At 50.6% G+C, this 21827-nt stretch overlaps 1 protein-coding gene across 2 annotated transcripts; it reads left to right on the forward strand.

Annotated features, from left to right (window-relative positions):
• Positions 1-382: 382 nt before the first annotated feature.
• DPCD (deleted in primary ciliary dyskinesia homolog (mouse)) lies at positions 383-20847 on the forward strand (the record flags this gene model as incomplete). Of its 2 annotated transcripts, none has more annotated exons than XM_080694680.1 (6): positions 383-446; positions 6005-6085; positions 12434-12558; positions 12814-12947; positions 20258-20360; positions 20743-20847. In XM_080694680.1, the coding sequence occupies 6 exons, from the start codon at positions 383-385 to the stop codon at positions 20845-20847; spliced, it is 612 nt and encodes a 203-aa protein (XP_080550806.1). The 2 variants fall into 2 exon arrangements, with proteins under 2 accessions (XP_080550806.1, XP_080550807.1); XM_080694681.1 differs by having other exon boundaries at positions 20294-20360.
• Between the last annotated feature and the right edge of the window lie 980 nt (positions 20848-21827).

Below are 21827 nucleotides of genomic sequence, written 5' to 3' on the forward strand. Positions count from 1 at the left end.
GCCCTCTGCGACTGGGGGAATCTAGGTCTCGCAGCTGGGAGTGGAGAAGACGCAGGCAGGTGTGTGCACCCGCCGCGCGCAGCTGGCGCGGGCCAGGGGCTCCCCGCCGGGGGCCGGGGGCCGGGGGAGGGCTGGTGTCCGGGCGCGGGTGTAGAGGCCCTCCCCACCCACCAGGCTCACTTCCCCGGCGGGGTCTACACCGGGCCGGGGTCCTCACCCGGCGATGAGGAATAAACTACTTACCGGGGGACCCAATGACAGCACGCGAAGGGCGTGGGAGGGAGGGGGACTTGCCCAGCACACCTTCCGGGTCATCCGGAAGTGACCCTCGGCGGAACAGTTGCCATGGCAGCGGCCCCGCGCGCGGCCACTCGGAGGGAAGATGGCGGTGACCGGCTGGTTAGAGAGTCTGCGGGCGGCGGAGAAGACGGCGCTGCTGCAGGATGGTAACTCAAGGCCCCAGCCAGCCCTCTCATCCTGCCCCCAGGGCCCGGCCGCCCGCGCTGGCGCCCCGGGCAAGGGCCCAGGCGGTCAGCTAGGCCGGCTCCTGCGTTTGTAGATGAGGAGATTGAGATCCAAAGAGATGACGGGACGGGGAACCCCTGGCCCTGGACAGCGCGTCTACTCCCCACGCCACCTCGCCCCGCTCAGAGTTTTTTCGCTAATACACAATGATTCCTTGCACATCCATTATCTCATTAGCCTCTCACTGCTGTCTCTAGAGGCTGATAGTTTTCCACTTCATTTTACAGACCAGGAAACTGAAGTCCAGGAAGGTTTTAGAACAGCCTCAGCTCCCCCAGCCATATCTTTTGTTGTGTAATGGAATTGAACCCAGGGGGTTTCCTACCTCTGGGCTATACCCTCAGCCCTTTTTAATTTTTTATGTTGGAACTGACTTGTTGAGTTGCTGAAGCTGGTCTCGAATCTGTGATCCTCCTGTCCCAGCCTCTCAAGTACTGGGATTCTAGACATGCGGCCACCATGCCCAGCGGCTGTACAGCTGGGTCTGGACCCGGGTTCCAGTGAACCTTAGTCTGAGGGTTCTAACTGCTGATGGCAGCCGGGTGTCCTAGAGAGGCTGGAGACCTCGACTCTAGTTCATTCTGCAGTTAATTCAACGTCTGGCTCTCCAGTTGGTCACTTGACTTCTGTGGACCTTCCTTTCCCTCATCTGTAAAGTGAAAAGAGTGGGCTCTTACGGTTTTCTCTGAGATCCTTTTCAGCTGTATGTTTTAAAGTGAATCTCTAAATGTTCTCAGGTCTTTAGGGGCGCTAGAACAAGGACCGAGGGCTGTACCTGGAGCGTGAGCACAGCGGGCTGGAGTTCTGGCTTTTACTTACCCTAGGATTGGCCACTGTAGGGACTCTTGTGCTTTGGGGTCCTTTCCTGGCCCCACACGATAGCCAGGATAAGTCCAAATTCCTGAGGCTCTAAAGCTAACAGCTGGGGACTCATATCCACAGTAGAGGCCAATCAGGGAAGCCTGGAGTTTGTGGAAACTCAAATCAGCTGCTCATCTGCTTGTTTGTTCTACATTTAGGGAAGCTTTTTACTGTGTGCCAAGCTCTGGACTAGATCAGATTTTAAAAAGACTTGTTCTTCTAGGAGTTCACAGAGGTCAGGAAAAAAATAACATGTAAATACATAATAGTGAGTCTTAAAGGGACAGTGACATTTTGTAGAAAGTGCTAGGAGAGCATGAGGGTGGAAATGATCTTCTCTTTGGAGGAAGAAGATCCAACAAAGAGGTGATATTTCTGGGTCCTAGGACTGAATAGGTGTTTGCTAAGTGTTGGCTACTGAAGGAAGAGTGACCCACATGGAGGCGTGAGGAATAACCAAGGGTTCAGTGGTGTGAAGGCATTTTCTCAGTCAGTCATAACCACCTGTGCTGTGTCAGGTACTGTACCAGGTGCTAGGATACAGGGTAAATGAAAGGGTGTCTCTGCTCAAGGAGGGGAAATGGAGGGAAATGAAGAGAAATTGCAGGTAAATTGGGGCATATGCCTCTCAGAAGATTTTAGACATTATTTCATAGGAGATTGTGTGTGTGTGTGTGTGTGTGTGTGTGTGTGTGTGATACTGGGAGTTGAACCCAAGGCACTCTACCACTGAGCTATATCCCCAATCCTTTCTTTATTGTTTCTTTGGGGATAGGCTCACGCCAAGTTGCTGAAGCTGGGCTGGAACTTGTGATCTTCCTGCCTCAGCCTCCCAAGTAGCTGGGATTACAGGCATGCACGGCCACACCTGGCTGTTTCTGTTCTCATTGTGATTAAAAAATACATACCATTTTTGGGTGTGTAGTTCAGGAGAATTAAGTGCATTTGCTTTGTTGTGCAGGTGTCTCCATCCATTGCCAGTAGCTCTTCGTCTTCCTCAGGTGGCACTCTGAAGCTAACCCCATTCCCTCCTGGAAGCCACCGTTCTGCTTTTACCTACGGGATTTGACGACTCTAGGAATCTTATATCACTGGATTCATGCACTATTTGTCCTGTCACACCTGACGTTTCACATAGCATAATGTCCTCAAGGTTTGTTCATGTCGTAGCATGTCAGAATTTCCTTCCTTTTAAAATCTGAATAAGCTGGGCTGGTGGCACACACTTGTAATCCCAGTACTTGGGAGACTGAGATAGGAGGATCACAGGTTCGCAGCCAGCCTCAGCTACTTAGTGAGGCCCTCCTGTAGCTTAGACCCTGTTTCCAAATAAATAAAATAGGGATAAGGCTGTAGTTTGGAGGTAGAAAGCCCCTGGGTTCAATTCCCAGTACCACTAACTAACTAACTAAAAATAAATAAATATCTGAATTTTATTATTTTATTTTTTGTTTGTGGTGCTGAGATTTAACCCAGGGACATTTTACGTCTGAGCTACCCCCACCCCCACCCCCACCCCGGTCCTATTTTGTTTTTTATTTGGAAACGGCCTAAGTTGCTGATAGCTTCACTAAGTTACTGAGGCTGGCTTTGAACCTGTGATCTTCTTGTCTCAGCCTCTCATGTACTGGGATTATAGGCATGTGCCACCATATCCAGCTCCCGATGTATTTATACACACACGCCCCACCTTTTGTTCATATACACATCTGTTGACGGATGCTTGGGTTTCTTCCACCTTTTAACTATTGTTAAACGTTGTGAATAATGCTGCCCTGGACGTGAGAGTACATATACCTATGCAGTTGCCTACGTTCACTGCCTTTGGTCCTAGGCCAATATTTAGACAAATATTTTATCAGCCAGGATGCTGTTAAGTTCTTCTATTGGTAGCATCACAAAATGATATTGTTAGGTTTTTTTTCCAAACCAAAATATAATACAATATTGAGTCTATGAATGTGCTTTGTCAAACTGCAGATGTGCCCTCCTGGAGGATATGGGGATAAGACAGGTCATTTGCTAGAAAAATGTTCTAGAAACCTTGGAAACAGTGTTCAACCTTAAGTATTTAGTATACACATTAGTTATTAGATCCTGGACTTTGGCCTCAAATGGGTTTAGGCCTGGCTGTATCATTTCCTAGCTTTATGATTTCAGACAAATTTCATGACCTTTAAGGTTTAACTTTCCTCATTTGTGAAATATAGATAATGGGGACAGATGGGATAATTGTGAGAATTAAACTCAATAAAATATGTAGCCAGGTATGATGGCACACACATGTCATCCCAGTACTTGGGAGGCTGAGATGGGGGAGAGCAGTTCACGCTCAGCCTTAGGAGCTTAGTGGACTCCACAGCTTAGTGAGATGCTTTAAAAAAAAAAAAGGCCGGGCGTGGTGGCACACGCTTGTAATCCCAGTACTTGGGAGGCTGAGTCAGGAGATTCAGAAGTTCATGGCCAGTCTCAGCTACTTAGTGAGGCCATTTCAAAATAAAGATTAAAAAAACAGGACTGGGGCCGGGTGTGGTGGCGCATGCTTGTAATCCCTGCACTTGGGAGGCTGAGACAGGAGGATCGCACGGGTTCGAAGTCAGCCTCAGCTACTTAGTGAGGCTTTCAGTAACTTAGTGAGACCCTGTTTCCAAATAAAATATAAAAAAAGGTCTGGGAGTATAGCTTGGAGGTAGAAAGCTTCTGTGTTCCACCCCCAGTACCACCAAAAAAAAAAAAAAAAAAAAAAATAGGACTGGGGCCGGGCATGGTGGCACACGCTTGTAATCCCAGCATTCGGGAATCTGAGACTGGAGGATTGCGGTTTGTGGCTAGCCTCAGCTACTTAGTGAGGCCGACTTAGTGAGACCCTGTTTCAAAAATAAAGATAAAAATTGGGCAGCAGGTGTATCTCAGAGGTCGAATGTCCCTCGGCTCCATCCCCATCCCTGCAAAAAAAAAAAAAAAAAAATAGGACTGGGGGTGTAGTTCGGAGGAAGAATGCCCTTGTGTTCAATCCCTAGCAACACACACACACACTCACACATAAAGTGCTCAGTTGTTAATATGTAACACATCTTGCCTGAACTCAAGACTGGACACCGAGAGAAGATGGTCAGGCCAGACACTCAGCTTCTCACAGGCTGCATCTCGTACTCCTCTTCTGACAAGAAAACTCCTTTCAGCTCTTGTGAACTGTCTACGTGATTAAGGGTGGTAGAGCCTACAGGCCTACTGTGAGACCATGCAAATTTGGGGGTGTTTCCCTGAAATACAAATAAGGAATGACTCCAGGGAACTGTGTCCCAGAGGAGTCAGACAGGAAGAAGCCACTAGGGCCTTACTCCTGAGGCTTGTGTAGATGCACATGTCTTTTGGGTACCGGCCACCTTTTTGTCTTTCTGGAAGTAAATTACATATCTTATGATTATACCATGTGGGTAGAGGAGTAGGGCCTCTTTCAGAGAGTAGTGCTTCAGTGTTTATTTGTTCTTTCCATCATTATTTCGTTCATTTAATAAATGCCAGGTCCTCTTACTCTCCAGAAAACAATGGGCTTGAGGATAAAGTCCCTCCAGTCTAGTAGAGGGACAAAATCACACAAGGAGATGTAGGACCATAGCCAAAGTGCGTTGTCGGGAGAAAATACATGGCTCTGGACAGCAGTGGCCTAGGGAGGTGTGGAAGAAGCAGAGTCCTGCACCCTCGCTTGCCTTTAGGAACTGGGGGAATAGGGAGAGAAAGGCATGTGTTGTCATTCGTGTCTGATGCTTTTAACAGTGTCCCTGTATTTGATAAAAGCCCACTGCGCATGTGAATATAGCAGGAGGCGACACAAATGAGGAAGTGATAATTCTGAGGTGGCTGGAGGTGATAGTTATGGGGGACTTCCCACTGGAAGTGGCCTTCCTTCGAGCTGGAGCGTAAAGGATTAGGAAGGCCGGGCGTGGGGGCACACGCTTGTAATCCCAGCATTTAGGAGGCTGAGACATATTGCTGTTCCGTTCGAGGACAGCCTCAGCTACTTAGTGAGGCCCTTTGCAACTCAGTGGGACCCTGTTTCAAAATAAAGAATAAAAAATAGAGCTGGGGGAATAGCTCAGAGGTAGGATGCCCCCTGGGTTCCATCCTCAGTACTGCAAAAAAATAAAGGATTAGGAAGAGTTTCACAGATGGGAAGAAGCATGGCACTGTTGCTGGGAGAGGGCATGGCAAAGAAAGACACGTACAGAGAAAGTTTCAGAAAGGAAGTGAGTCTAGTCCAGCATGGTGGCGCATGCTTGGGAGGCTGAAACAGAAGGACTGCAGCTTTGAGGCCAGCCTGACAATTTAGTAAGACCCTCAGCAACCTATCCAGACCCTGTTCAAAATAAAAAATAAAAATGGCTGGGGGTATAGTTCAGAGGTACAGGAGGTACAGTGCCCCCCGGTTCAATCCCAACCACTTTTAAAAACAAGTGTCTTAGAACATATGTGTCTTATAGTAAGGTGGGTGATGATTGGCCAGGAGTTCTGGGAGGCTCTGGCAGGGTTTCTCAGCATCCAAGGCTGATGCTGTTTCTGGGGTAGGGCCAGGGCCAGGGGCGGCTTTGGGGTAAGGTGCTGTCTGTTTTGTGTGTAGGAAGAAGGAAGGTGCACTATTTGTTCCCAGACGGGAAGGAAATGGCAGAAGAATATGATGAGAAGACCAGTGAACTGCTTGGTAAGTCTGTGGGCTCTGGGCCATAGGGAGGCTTGGGGCTGATCTGAGCCTTGGGAGTGAGGGAACACAGAAGCTGGGGCTGGGGAGACCGAGGCCCTCAGAGCGACGCTCTTGAGCAAGGGCAGGCTTAACCCAGGCTCCCTGGCATGCTTTTCTTTTTTTTTCCTCCCTCTCTCTCTCCTTCCTTCCTTCCTTCCTTCCTTTTGCTGTGGTACTGGGGATTGAGACCAGGGGCATTCTACCTCTGTGCTATATCCCCCACCATATTTTATGTTTAGTTTGAAACAGGGTCTCATTAGGTTAATGAGAGTCTCATTACTTGTTGAGACTGTCCTCAAACCTGTGATCCTCCCATCTCAGCCTCCCATCTCAGGCTCCCAAGTACTGGCATTACAAGTGTATACTACCTATATTTTGTTTTCTGAAGCCATATCAGGAGGAAGCAAAGATCAAAGACAGCAGCTCTGCCTTTGCCTCTGAGGACACTATTAAATATGACCCTCATCCTGAAGACGGACTCAAAAGGGATAGAAAGGTGCTTTTGAGCTGGGCGTGGTGGTGCACACCCGTATTTTCAGTACTTGGGAGGCTGAGACAGGAGGATCAGCAACTTACGGAGACCCTCGGCAACTTAGCAAGATCCTGTTTCAAAGTGCAAATAAAATAGGGTTGGGAATGTAGCTTTGATGTAGAAAATCCCTGGGTTCAATCCCAGTACTACAAAGAAAAGAGAGAGCCGGGCGTGGCGGCGCACGCTTGTAATCCCCGGCTGAGACAGGAGGATCGCGCAGGTTCGAAGCCAGCCTCAGCTACTTAGTGAGACCCTGTTTCCAAATAAAGTATAAAATAGGTCTGAGTGTATATAGCCCAGAGGTAGAAGGCCCCTGGGTTCCACCCCCAGCACCAAGAGAGAGAGAGAGAGAGGGAGGGAGGGAGGGAGGAGGGAAGGGCACCCTCTGCATTTGCAGCCTTGTCAGGTTGTTCCTGCAGGGTCACAGAGAAGGGTTCCCGCGTGGATTTCTGGGAATTCTTTGATTTTTCCGTTCTGTGTTCCTAGGTTGCACTGCTAACCGACTCCCAGAGCTAGGTGGCTGGTTCTGTGACCTGGGGCCGAAGGCTGTCAGCACTGGGGCTGGTTTCTTTATTAAGTTATACCTGAAATGCTAAGACCAGCGGTGGAATCATGGGCTGGGTTATCTTCTTGTCATTATTCCTGACTTTAATTTCTTCCTGGGCCTGATCGACAGGTTGTATTGGTGAGGGAATTTCTTTTTCCCTTTTCCTGACAGTTCATAAATGTCCAGAACCGACAACATGGATTACACTGGTTTGCATTCTCTTAGTCTCCAGTCTCGCCATGGGCGCCCTGCGCATGTTCAGTCAAGGAGTGAGTGTTGAGCCCTTCTGATTATGAGCTGCTTGGGCCTGGTCCCACTTGGTTTAGTCTGGTGCTATTAAAAATCTTGATGTGTTTAGCATATGACACTGATTCAATGGAAACCAATACAGTAGTAATATCCTCACAATGCACTGTAATTTATAGTGTCCCCGGGGTGACAGCCTTGGAATGCCTAACAGGGGAGGAGTTATGAAGGCAGGGGTCACGTGGCTAACTGCCACCACACCAGGCGGGGATGGCCGCAGCTCCTGTCCCAGCCCCAGCACTGCCTCTCCTCCACGCAGAACAAATAAGCCAGCTACTGCTGCTGTGGCTGTAAAAACACACAAACAAATAAAACGCCAGGCCTCTCTGGTGCATGGAGATGAAATTAAAATTAAAAACAAGTCCAGATCCCCTCTTTTGTGTCACTTGGTGCCCCAGTATCCACATTAACCTGTCACTTCTCTGGGTGGCAGGAGGGCACTAAAGTACGGCCTCCAAGCACTCCCTTTTATATATATGTGTGGGTGGGTGGTCTGGGGATGGAACCCAGGGACATTCGACCTCCGGGCTATACCCTCTGCCCAATTTTTTTTTTTTTTTTCCAAACAAGGTCTAAGTTACAGAGGGCCTCACTAGGTAGCTGAGGCTGTCCGCAAACCGCGATCTTCCGGTCTCAGCCTCCCAGATGCTGGGATGACAAGCTTGCGCTTAACCCCCTTTTCTTGAAAGCAGAAGTGGAGGAGGACAGCTTGTGGGAGAGCAGCGCTTGCTGAGCGTTCACCCAGGAATGTCAGTAACACCTCAACTCTGACTGGGCCCCGTGCCAGGTGTTTCACATGAATAACCTCATGTCGTCATCTTTGTTAAAGCCCTAGGACACACGTTCTGTTGTCCCTCCTATTTTAGAGTTGGAAAAAGGAAGCTCAAAAAAGTTAAGCACCTTGTTTAGAATTACATAGCTGGTTGGTGGTTGGTTTTGAGCCAGAAAACCAGGAAACTTAAGCTTAGTTCTGTCCGATTAAAGCCCATGCTTTGGTGCACAATACCACAGCGTTGGAAGTTAAGAATATTTAAATCCAACTTTCCTCACTTCTCAGTAACTTTTTTTTTTTTTTTTGAGATAGAGTCTCTGTGCTGCTCAGGTTAGTCTCCGAAGAGCAAACCTCCCTCAGCCTCCCAGTCCCAGGTACCTGGGATCACAGGCGTGTGCCATTGCACCTGTCCTTACCACATTTTTCGTGTCTCCCTGTGATCTGCGTGGTGCCTGGAGGGCAGCATGCGGCGCCCACTGCGGCGGGTGGGCCCCAGCTCGAGTGGTGGGTCTGCTTCTTCCTCCACCACCCACCCCGTCCCCACCCAGCTGCCTTTGCAAAACACTGTTCGTTATTAATTTTTCTTTTAAATGGAGCCTCACTGTTTGGCCCAGGCTGGCCTTGAACTCAAGTGATTCTTGCCAGAGTCTCCCAAGTAGCCAGGACAATAAGCACATGCCACCGGGCCCAGCTATTGAGTTTTAAGTTTAAAAAATCCCAGGACCATTGACGGCTTTTGCTTGTGCCTACTACAAAGTAAAATACCGACATGGTTTTTGTCCGTCATAGTTTCCATTTTTCCAATTAATTCTACAAATTTGATAATTGGCCAAACAGCTTTCTGTTATTGAAGCTCAGAAAGTAATTTACAAAGGAAGAATTGCAATAGGTGTGCATCTGTCTGGGATAAAGTTCCTCTAGCCAGTGTTAATAAGCATGTTAGTGTCATCTTTTTTCTACCCTCTCAGGGCTATTCATTCCCACCCCCCACAATGAATGCTGTATGTATTCATAGAGGAAAAAAAGTGAAGGGCCCCCAAACAATGATCGGAACATCAAACTAGCCCCAGAAGAACACAGCAGGTCCAGGGGAGCAGAGGCTGGAGGGCAGGCCATCCCCGCGATTACATTCGGATTACCGCTTAATCTGCTTTGGTATTTGACCGCCAGCCTCACCGCCCCAGGCCGCATTGGAGGGTACTGAGCACTTTCATCCCCGGGCACTTGAGCGGCTTTATAAATGACCCACTCGATTCCCTTCACCTCCTCAGGGATGGGCCGCGGCAGCTGTTTAATAGCCACATAGCAATGTTGCAGTGTTTTAGGGCAGAAAAGAAGAATCCTGCATCCAGTTTAAGCTGCGGGGAGTATTTAGGGAGGGCGAATGTAATTATCCGCATTGGAAGTGGGCCAGGCCTTGGAGCTTTGGGGAAAGAGGCCTTCAGGACCTCCACTTTCCAGCCCACCTGAAAGATGGGGCCTCGTTCAGCAGTCTAGGACATCAGCCTGTTTCCTGCTGACTTCGGAAAAAGCCCCCAGGCACTGCCTCCTTCCCATATTCCCTGTCAGACCCTTTACAGGGTCATTGAAAGTCTCCTTCCCAAGGACTGGCCCTGGCTCAGCTGGGAAGAGATGACAGCGTCCCGGGGAGCCGCCTCGCACACACCAGTTTGGGTTTAACGGATAATCGAATCAGAGTGACAGCAGGTGGAAGCAGTCTTCGGTTGCCGCAGGAGCTGTCCTTGAGCTGGAACAAAGACAGGGACAGGGAAGATAAGACAAAGTGTATTTGCACATGTGTGCTCCTGCCCGTGTGCATGGAAAGAATGAGATTTTATCTCTTGAGGGATTGAAGAGGGAAACTTCCTTCTGCACTGCATTCTAATAAAGAATTTAGTTCCTAAGGTGTCTTTTTTAATGAACGAGCGCCAAAACTCCTGTGGCTACGTGGCCTGAGGTCAAAAGTGAGGAGGCCACAGCAGAATCCTCCTCCCTGAGGAACTCTCGGCAAGGTCTCTGTGCCAGACCAGGCCTTCCTCAGAGTGGACGGGAAGTCTTGGGGCCGGCCGCTTTTTACCATGACTCAGGGTTACAGAGGTATCTCACTTCTCCAACCCCAGATAGGTAGGTATTCCTCCTAAGTATTTTTTCAGATGATTGAATCTTAGCCTTCAAAGGACAAAGTATAAAAAGAAATAGAGCCTGGTAGCCAGGCATTGCGGTGCATGCCTGTAGTCCCAGTACTTGGGGGGCTAAGACAAGATTGCATGTTGAGACCAGCCTCAGCAACTTACCAAGACCCTCAGTAATGTAAAGAGATTCTATTTCAAGCATTTTTTAATTTTAAAAAGGGGGTGGGATATAGTTTGGAGGCAGAATCCCCCTGGATTCAGTCCACAGTATAAGGAAAAGAGGAAAGAAGGAAGAGTAGAAGGAAGGAAGGAGGCTGGCCAGCCTGGTGTGGTGGCACATGTCTGTAACTGCATCTACTCTGGAGGCTGAGGCAGGAGGATTCCAAGTCTGAGGCCAGCCTGGACACTTCCGTGAGACCCCCATCTCAGAAAGATAAGAAGGGGGGGATGCAGCTCAGTGGTAGAGCACTTGCCTAGGATCCATGAGGGCCTTGATTCAGTCCCTAGTCCTCTTCCTTTCTCTCTCTCTCTCTCTCTCTCTCTCTCTCTCTCTCTCTCTCTCTCTCTCTCACACACACACACACACACACACACACAGCTAAAGAAACCTTTCATAATATTGCATATGCTTATTGAACACTTACAGACTAATACTGGAATTAGGAAATCTGAATTTTACCTGTGATTTTCACAAACTGGTCTCTCTCTCTCTCTCTCCATTCCTCAGGTATTTTTTAGCCTCTGTCCCTATAAAATAATGGCAAATGTTGAAGGTGAACAGACAGGGAAAAAATGATATTTCTCATTTAAGAAATATGGGCATTGTGCCTTTCCTGTGTGCCTGTAGGATACATGGATCTTGTCACAGGAAGCTGTTGGCCAGGGGTATTTGTGACTGACCGAGGCCTCAGAGGACTGGCTTCCAGTTAAGTGACGTATTACAGTGAATGGATTTGAATACACTCCTGGTCACAGTCCATTCACTTAAGGAAGTATTTGTGGGGGGAAAAAGTTGCCTATAAAGCATATTTCCAAGTTTTACTCTACCTTATTAATTTTCATTACAAACTTGGAAATGTGTTTCTAGGGAGAAGATTTGTCCCTAAGATGTAATAAAATCACACAGCAGAATGCAGCAGACCTTATAAAAGCACATATTCAAGGGAAAATTCTTGTTTTACAGCTTGCCTTTTTGTTCGGCTCGCATGCCGCCTCCCAGCAATGAGGTTGTGTGGGGCTGGCACAGCCGCTCAGAAGGTCTGTAGGCGAATGGTCCCCTGGCCCAGTGCTGGGGACCGAGGCGAGGTGCCCGCGCTCAGCCGCCAGGCGGGGAACAGCCGCGGCAGCACGCCAGGCACTTTGAGCTGCTCGGCTTCTTGCAGCGGCTGCAGAGGCTGCTGGTCTTCATCGTGCACTCCCTGCACTGTTCGGCACCCCAATTGGCAGTTTCAGGATCCCAAGAACAGCAGGGAGGGAAGGGAATGGGGGAAAGGTTGCCGCGCAGTGATCAGCGGCACCGTGGCTGTCACCAGGACAGGGCCGAGTGGGTCCTGAAAATCCCTGCCAGGTAATGTCCATTGGACTAATTTTTTTTAATTATTTTATTTTTTATTTCTTGCAGTACTAGGAATAGAACTCGGGTACATTCTACCTCTGAGCTACACCCCCAGCCCTATTTTTTATTCTTTATTTTGAGTCTCACTGAGTTGCACAGGGCTTCACTACGTAGCTGAGGCTGGCGGCAAGTCCAAGATGCCCTGCCGCGTCCTCCAAGCGTGCGCCACCAGGCCCCGCCCTGACTCTGCCTGGCTCCTCTCAGGCTGTCATCTCAGTTCTTTTTGTCTGGGCCCTCATGAGATGCTGACGTTGTAGGCTTTCTAGTACTGACGGGCTCTACTGAGATGTGTGGCCCCTGCTTAGGTGAACAGGGCCCAGTTAAAGGCCCCAAAGCCCCCATCCCCACGTGACCTAGCAGAGGCCCTCGCTTCCCCCTCATCCCATTGCTTGCTTCTCTCCCCAGTGAGGAAGTGGCGAGTGAAAAGTGCCCTGGGCGCCTTGGGCCAGTGGCAGCTTGAAGTGGGAGAGCCAGCGCCCCCCGGAGCAGGGAGCCTGGGGCCCGAGCTCATCAAGGAAAGCAACGCCAACGTATGTCTGTCTGCGTGTCTGCGGGGGCTGGGAGGGGCTGCCAACCCAGCGGGGCTGGGACCATGACGTGTTCACCCCTCGTCTCTGTGTGCCCACCCGGAACACTCTGTGCCTATGAAGAGTCATGCCAGGGCGCGCGTCCAGCCTGGGACATCCCAGCAGCCGCCGCCTCGGGAGCTGGGAGGAGAGCCGCGGGCCGAGCCCCTGCCCACCCTTCCCCGAGAAGAGTCCTTGAGTTAGATTTGCCTTCTGCAGCCCATCTTCATGCGCAAGGATACCAAGACCAGTTTCCAGTGGCGGATTCGAAACCTCCCCTACCCTAAAGATGTCTACAGTGTCTGCGTGGCTCAGAAGGAGCGCTGTATCATCATCAGAACGACCAACAAAAAGTGAGTCGTGTGATGGGCCCTGTCTGCTTGGGAGTGAGCGAGGTACAGTGGGGTTAGGTCCCAGACTTTCTCACCCCAAAGGCGGAGCAGCCTCCTCCCTACATCTCTGAGGGAGGAGGACGGTAGAACCAGAGACACTGAAATGGAAGGGTTTCCTCTCTGAGGAGGGGGAGTGTCTAGTATTGCACCTGGTACATCCTGGGACTCAAGAAATATTTGTTGAGTGGATGAGAGAATGAGGGAATCACATGGCCAGAACTTGAGTCCTCAGGCAGTTTTGCTGTAAGGTTGTTATGACCCCGACCTTGTGTCTTGATAAGTCCATGGGGAGCCTGGCCTGGTGACGACACTTGTCAGAGCTGGCGGGGAGCCATGGCCGGGAAGGCACACCCGTCCGAGGGGGCACTTTTAAGACTTGAAAGTGCTGGGCCAGGCAGCGGTAACCTGGGTCCTTCCCTGGACTAGGGACAATGGAAAAATGCTTAGCTCTCTTAGAAGTCTGCCATTTTGCTTTGTGTGTGTGTATATGGTGCTGGGGATTGAACCCAGGGGCATTCTAGCTCTGGATTACACCCCCAGGACCATTTTATTTTTTATTTTGAAACAGGGTCTCACTAAATTGCTGAAGTTGGCCTTGAGCCTGCAATCCTCCTGTCTCGGCCTCCCAAGTTCTGGGATTACAGACCTGTGCCACCAGGCACGGCTTGGCCTTCTGTGTCAGTAGGGGTGCTCAACTTCTTGTGGTCCACTAGGGGGAGGCCAACTGGACAAAAGGGCAGAAGGCGGCCAAGACCATTTCCAAGATGATCACGCTTGGGTGTCTGGAGCTCTAGCTAGTCGCAGGAGAAGAGACGAGCCCTGCAGTGACTCAGTCTTGACCTGAGCCAGAGAGATTACAGTGTGTGTGAGGGGTGACTCCCATGAAATAACTTAGGCATCGAGATGGAAGGTGGGTTGTTTTTCTCTGTGATACTAGGGATTGAACTCAGGAGCATTCTACCTCCAACCTACACCCGCCCAGCCCTGGTTTTCAATTTTTATTTTGAAATAAGGTCTCACTAGGTTGATGAAAGTCTTGTTACTTGCTGAGGCTGGCCTTGAACCTGTGATCCTCCTATCGCAGCCTCCTCGGTACTAGATTACATTACTCCCGCGCCTGGCAAAATGGGAGGTTTTTTGAGTTGCCTATCCACAGCTGTGAAGCTTCCCGACATGTCTCATGGGGTGCTAAGCCTGTGCAGAAGCCTCCGCCCACACTGCTTTACATGCAGTTAGAGGACCCAGCTCCTTGTCCACCTCCTTGGGCGGTGTGGTGTGGTGCCAGTCTCCTCTTCCCTCTCCCTCAGACCTAAGAGGCTGGTGGGGAAGTAGGGCAGCTCCCAGGCTCCCCCAACGCAGCCCTGGGTTCTGCCCTCCTCTTATGACCCCCATACCCCATCGCTTTGGCAGGGTTAAGGGGACAGGGGAAGGGGTGAAGATGAATGAATTAATTTCAGGGTTATTGCTGTACATGCAGCCAGCAGCCTCTGCAGTGGGCCTTGTCTATAAATATAAAGTCATAATAATAAGGGTTTGCGTTTAGAAAGCACATTGAAGCCCTCAGATAAAAGGCAGTTTATTCCCGTTATTGTTCTCATCATTAACAGGAGTCAGTGCCTAAAGTGGAATTTAGCAATTTCAGACAACAGAGAAATTGCCTGTAGGAAAACAAACTCCGTACTTCAGCAAGCATTCCCCGGCGTAAGAGGCCCTGGGTCCAAACTGGGAACAAAAGTGCTTCTGATAGCACTTGAATCTGCAGCTTAGCACTTTGTGGAGCTGGCTGCTGCCTCCTTTTTGTCCCCCAGAGGTCACTGTCGAATACAGATATCAGGCAGAAATGTGATTACAGGAGAGTGAGAGAAGAGAGGCTAGCTAGCTCACCAAAAATTCATCTGCGGGCAGATCCTCGGGGCCCCATCTCCTGTGCACATCCAGCCGTAGGTGGCGCTATTGCCCAGGAGCGCCCTGGCCAGAGGCCGGTCCAGCACCAAGGGCAGGGGTCGGGCCTTTCTGAAATGCTGGGGAGGGTGGCAGATGGGATGGGAGCGGAGCCTTGGAGTGTGAGGGGAGAGGAGGGCTGGGGTGCCACGCTGAGCCTCTGATCCAGCGTCCCAGTGTGGCTCAGCCCCGCCAGGCACCAGCACCTTAGCCAGGCCCCTCCCGAGCCTGTGGCGTTTCTGCTCTCACTACTCAGACTCAGTGCCTATTCCTTTGTTTAATATTTTCAAGAAACTTTTAAAAGCTTTCTTCTGATTATCACACTAGCCGGAGGTGGGCAGGATACGTATTTTTATTCTAGTATTACAGCTTCGTGATTACATAAATGTACGTGTAACGTGAGCACGATGGACTGGCCTGCCCAAAGGAGGGCCAGCGGGCTCCTCTGGGTGCCCAGCGTCTGTGGCGGCCGCCACACTGTGGCATTTTTCTCTGAGTCAGCCTCTCTCAGGTTCAGTGAATGCCTGCCCCAGTTCTAGAATGTGGTTCCTGACCAAGCCAGACAGTTAATTCGACGGTACCTGCCTGGTCCTGAAGAATCAGGTCGGCCACTGTTCTTGAAGGAATTAATTCTAGTGGGTCACGTCTTGGCCTCCGTCTTCGTGAGGGACAAGTTGTGCAGGGAAGGACGTGCTATTCCAGGGTCTCTGTGCGGCACCATCCGGCCTGATAGAATGTATAGAGAGGTTCCAGCCTCACCCTAGAAACTGGCAACTGTAAGTGGAATGGGCCGGGTGCTGGAGCTGGCCCCCTGGCGGGGAAGAGCAGCTGGTTTAGTCTGGCCTCCCTTCCTAACTGCATTGGGGGCAAGGTTCGCTCGTCCTCAGAGGAGCCAGGCTGCCTCATGGATGGGGTTTGATGGAATCAGATGCATAGTAACCACCCAGCACAATGGCTGGCCTAAAGCAAGCCCTCAACCATTCTTTGGAAATTGAGGCCTGCAGAGAGCTTGGCTAATTGGATCAATGAAACTATCAAGGGAGGTGTTAATGGATATCACTAGAAGAAAGGATTCTGTGGTCAGATAAGCTCAGGACAGTCTGGATTCGAGGACTCTGAGGGCCTTGAGTGTGTGCATGTGTGCTCGCTGTGAGGCTAGCCGGCTAGTGGAGGGTGAGATAACGGGTTTGCGCAGAGCACTGAGGCGTGGAAAGATTTGCCTGCTGTCTTCTCCTGCAGGGCTCCCTGTACCAAAGGCTGGCCCCGTGCCCTTCCTGTCCCCTTCGTGAGGAGGGTAAAGTAGGGAGACGTGGGAGGCAGAAGGCCATTTCTGAAAGAGCCTAAATGAAGAGCATCTTCATTTAGGCTCAGGGAGAAGAGAGATTTGAGGAAGGAACTTAAAAGGAGAGACTGAAGCCTGTAAGTTAAGTGGCTACCAGGATCACAGGCAGGGCCAGGAATCTCTGTGTGTGTGTGTGTGTGTGTGTGTTACTGGGGATTGAACACAGGGCATTCGACCTCTGAGCTATACCCCTCCCCCAAGGCCTATTTTTAATTTTTATTTTGAAACAGGGTCTCGCTAAGTTAATGAGACTCTCACTGCTTGCTGAGGCTGTCCTCAAACTTACATTCCTCCTGCCTTCGCTTCCCACGTCCTGGGATTACAGATGGTGCCACCATGCCGGGCCCACCTGAGTCTCCTGAGGACGTGGGCATTCGGGAAGGATGGGCGCTGCGGTGTTGAGCGAGCGCCCAGGGAACCTTCAGAGGGTTGCTCGTTACCGAGGTGGTCCAGCCTCCTCCCCAGCACTAGCCCCGTCCTTAGGCCTCCTCCTCCCCAGCACTGGCCCCGTCCTTAGGCAGCTGCAGGGATCTAGACCAGGACTCTATTCCTTTGCCTGAGAATGTGGAGATGGAGGGTGTAGCACTTTTGGGGGAATTCACTTTGTGTATGTGTCTTTGAGGTACTGAGGATTGAGCCTCGGGGCTTTCCACCTCCCAGCTACACCCCCAGCTCTATTTTAATTTTTTTTTTTCAGTACTGAGAATGGAACCCAGAGGCATTCTACCTCTGAGCTACACCCTCAGTTCTATTTTTTATTCTTTATTTTGAAACAGGGTCTCACTAAGTTGTTGAGGCTGACCTCAAACCTGTGATACTCCTGTCTCAGCCTCCCAAGTACTGGTAGGCCTGTGCGACCACACATGGCTGTAATTCACTTAAGAGCTTTTCCATATACGACTAACTTTGTGACTTGGGCAACATATGTAATTTCCTTGCCTCAGTTTCCTTTCTCTGTAAAAGACGATAGTAAACCCAGGCGTGGTGGTACATGCTTGTAATCCCAGTACTTGGGAGGCTGAAACAGGAGTATCACAGGTTTACAGCCAGCCCCAGCTACTTAGTGAGGCCCTCTGCAACTTAATGAGACCCTGTTTCAAAATAAAGAATAATAATTTTTTAAAAAAAGGCTGGGGTATAGCTTGGAGGTAGAATGCCCCTGGGTTCAATCCCTAGTATAGCAATAGATAAATAATAGAAGTGACCAGCTGAAGAGTGGTTTTCCCACCCCTGTGGTACTGAGGATTGAACACAGAAATGTTCTGCCTCTGAGCTACATCCCAGCCCTTGTTTGAGATAGGGTCTCGTTAAGTTGCCCAGGCTGGCCTTGAACATGTGATCCTTCTGCCTCATCCTCCCGAGGAACTGGGATTACAGACAAGTGCCACCTTCCTTGAAAGGACTGTTTTGAGTATTAAATGTATTTAGAACCAGTGATATGCAGAGGAAACACATTAAGAAAAAAATGTCAGGCCAGGCATGGTGGCGCACGCTTGTAATCCCAGCACTTGGGAGGGTGAGACAGGAAGATCGCACAGGTTCGAAGCCAGCCTCAGCTACTTAGTGAGGCCCTCAGCAACTTAGTGAGACCCTGTTTGAAAATAAAGTATAAAATAGGTCTGGGAGTATAGCCCGGAGGTAGAAAGCCCCTCAGTTCCATCCCCAGTACCACAAAAAAAGAAGAAGGAAAAAAAATGTCATCTCAGGGCTGAGGATATAGGTCAGTAGTAGAGCATGTGCTTAGCATGTGTGAGGCCCTGGGTTCATCTCTAGCACAAAAGAAAGAAAGAAAGGGGAGGACGGAGGGAGGGAGGGAGATGTCCCCTTCGTTGGCTGTGACAGACACTGAGGAGTGAGGATGGGAAGTCTGGCATCTGCAGGAAGCCAGGGAGCTGCCCTGTTGTAAGGTTTAGCTTTTAGCAGAAACAACAAGGTCTCCACAGGCAGGGATATGGCCTTGATTCTTCAGCCTTAGATCGGCTCACAGCCCAGGGCCTGGAACCCTGGGTGCGGTTGCTGCCACCCAGAGCTGCCTGCGGCTAAGCATTCGCATTCTGACTTTTCCGGAAGCACAATGGGTCCCTCTTTTATCCAGGTGCTGGTGAGAAAGTCAAGTGCAGCTCCTGCCTTGGCAAACCCCCAAGGCTGGAGGAAGAGCTGAGCAGAGGGGCTGCCCCTGAGGAAGGACAGCGGAAACCCCCACTCCCTGAGCACTGGCTGTCAGGACCTTCTAAGAAGTTGTTTAGCCTGATCCAGTGAACTAAATTCATTACAATAGACTCAGACCAAGTGAGCCGCTGCGCCTGCCTCCTCAGGCAGGAGTCAGACTGGGAAGGGGACAGTCATGCACCTTAAGTTCCTTCTGATTCTGATATTGGGTTGGAGCCAGGCCCTCAGATTCTTTTTCCTTCCCACTGGCCCAACCTGGGAAGTGGTTGGGGTAGGGTGGGGGGGCTGGTTCTGCTTTTTGTGTATATTTGCAGGGAAGATGTTAACACTTCCTAACAAGCCTTTGTGTTCACCTAATCTCTGCTGTTTAACCTTTGACTCCCCCCTATTATCAGTGTCTGCCACCTTTGCTGGCCAGACCAAGGGCCCCAGGAAGCGCCCTCAGCAGGGCTGGCTGGGAAGAGGACGGGCAGGCATTCCACTCCTTGCAAGCAGATGGATTGCCTTTCCCTGGGGCAGAGCTTTGGAAAAGAAAGCAACTTGTGGTGCCATTAGGACCCCCCAGCCCCCACTCCTTTTGAACTGTCAGCCTTTAAGTAAACATTCTTTTCCTGCCGTGGGTCCCAGCACCCTGGTGGGGAGTGGGGAACCTGAGTGGAGAGGGCCTCAGAGCCTCTGCTGAACCGAGGGATTTGGGCAGGGAGGACGGGCAGAGCGCGCTGTATTGATGTCAACTCCGCTTCCTCAGGGCATCGAGGCTTTTGAAGTGGACTCAGGGTAGCTGTCACCAGGAGGACCAGGCCCCTCTGAAGTCTAAAAGCCCGTCCTCTGCAGGCCCCTCACTGTTTGTACCTGCCTCAGGTGTTTCCCTCCGCAGCCCACACACCCTCTGTGAAAGCCTTGCCAGGCCACACTTCCACCAAGAAAAATGCCAAATGGGCCCAGGATTGGAGATGTGGGCCCTGTCTTTGTGCTCTGGCTTAGTAAGCATTGGACCAGGAGCAAGGATCTTCCCTCTGACCCTGACTCCACTGACAACTGGCTGTGGAAGCAGGCAAGGCGTTTCATCTTTCTGAGCTGGAACGTCCTCTTTGGCGAAGGGGTCAAATTCCCTACAAAGTCCAGTCACTCTCATTACAGGCTTGGTGTTGTTTGCTGGGGGGTTTGTTTTTGTTTTTTTACTAAAAGGAAATTAATCTCTGGCCTGGCACCTGCAGATAACAGGCACCAAGTATGGTGTGTGAAATTAGAGGAGTGCGGTAGAGCCAACAAGGTAACCAGAGCTGGAGATCCAGCGCCTGCCATGTCCCGTGGCTTGTCATCCCAGGCAGTTTTCTTCTTGTGGATGAATTTTTCTGATTTATATAAGTAGCTGCAAGCTAACAAGGCCTCAAAAGACCCCTAAAGAGGAAAAGGTAGTAGAGGCCTTCAGAAGTCCCACATAAATGGCAACTCCAGGGCCCCGGCTTTGGGGGTAACCCTAGGTGTTCTTTAGGACCCATGTCCCATTTGCTGGGGTCCCCATGAGACTTGGGGCACAGAGGAGGCCCAAGCTGCCTGATCTCATGTATTCTAGAAAGCTTCTGCCTGTCTTTGAGAGTCCATCCTTGCCTGAATCCTTGGTCTAATCACAGTGTCCTGCCCTCCAGAAGGCTTGGCATCCTTTTCTTTCCATGACGCCAACCTCTAAAACGCTGCCATTTGAACCTTTTTCTTCTCTGGAAGATGGTGGGGCAGTGTAGAAGCTTGGTGCCAAAGGGCCTGGTGCCTGAGTGTCGGGGTCTCCTGAGTGCCACATGCCCCCTTGGTGTCCCTACAGGTACTACAAGAAGTTCTCTATTCCTGACCTAGACAGATACCAGCTACCTCTGGATGAGTCCTTGCTGAGCTCTGCTCATGCCAACTGCACACTGATAATCTCTGTAAGCGTCTCCTAGACTTCTTGAACTCTACACTGGGGAGAAGTTCCTCTTTCCCTGCCCACTTCCCATCCCCCAGCCCCAGCCCCAGCCCCAGCCCCAGGTCTGCTTGCCAGAGAACAGTTGTTTCCAGCTAAAGGAGTCCAGGGACACACAGTTCACAGTGGGAAGAGGGCAGTGGATGCTGGGAAAGTGGTGGGAATCTCAGGATTTGGGTTCTGGTCCAAGGTTGGCTCCTACTCAGCCACCTGACCTGAGCAAATCATTCAGCCCTGTATACCTCAATTTCCTTGTGTGACAAGGGGAGTAGAGGGAGCCTGAGTGGAAGTACGTAGAAGGAGGGGGGACAGTAACTGACTCATGTCTTCTCTCTGGTTATCCATAGTATCAGAAACCAAAGGAGGTCATTGCGGCTGAGTCAGAGCTACAGAAGGAGCTAAAGAGGGTAAAGACGGCTCACGGCAGTGATGGGGACTGTAAGACGCAGTAGCTGGCCCCAGCCCTGCACCCACAGCGTGGAGGGTACTGAGAGATGTCCAGGCGTGGGCCTTTTGGCACAGGGCAGCCTCTTCTCCTGGGAGTGAACCAGAGTCCCCCAGAACTGGCGCCTGGGGTCCTTCTAGCCCCTGTTCATGTCCTTGTTTCCTGAGTAAAGTCATTCTGAGTCGCTGCAGATGGACTGTCCTTTTGTCTACCTCTGTATGCTGCCTGCCCCCAGGCCTTCCTGACCTACAGAGGGTGCCGGTGTGACATTCTCTTCTCCATCCTGGGAAACATCAACATAAAGCCTTTTGCCTAAAGAGAGAAGAGGGCATCTTCCCCAACCTGAGTGTAAACGTGGAGGAAGTCGGGACAGAAGGGCCTCGTGCCAGCTTGGCTTAACAGACGTGGCTCAGAAGAAACTCCCTAAGGTAGGTGTAGGCAAGGGAGACGTTTTAAAAATGCAGGAGCCTTGGGAACAGAGCATGGGATATTAAGACATTGTGGGTGAAAAGCCAAAAGACTTATCAGTGTTGCTAAGGGCATGTGTTGGGCTGGGGTGACACCCCCCCAGAGTGGGCGGTGGGTGGTCCTCAGGAGGCCTTTGTGAAGGACACAGGGCCAAAATGCCAGTCTTGTCTTTTCCCAGTATACACGTCCTTGAGTCTGAACCTGCCATTCTATCTCCCTGGGGCCTCCTAGTAGGGCCTTAGCCCATCAAGAACCAGATCTGCAAACAATCTTTATTTTTACAAAAATGAAAATAGCATGTCTCCACAGCCGGCCTGAGGTAGGGCTGGCTCAGAACTCACAGAAAACTGCCAGATTTCCTTTGTCCTTTCTTGGTTTCAAAGCAAAACTGGACCACAGCTTTTGGTTAAAGCTGGGATCGGCTTGAGGAGGTGGCCAGTGCCTGCAGCAGGGGTCCTGCAGCTTCGCTTCTTCCAGAAGGCAGAGAGAGGGTCGGGGGAGCATGTCCCTTTGCGCCAT

The sequence above is a fragment of the Muscardinus avellanarius genome, assembly GCF_963383645.1.
Source record: "Muscardinus avellanarius genome assembly, chromosome: 4".
In the NCBI taxonomy this organism is placed as follows: Eukaryota; Metazoa; Chordata; class Mammalia; order Rodentia; family Gliridae; genus Muscardinus; species Muscardinus avellanarius.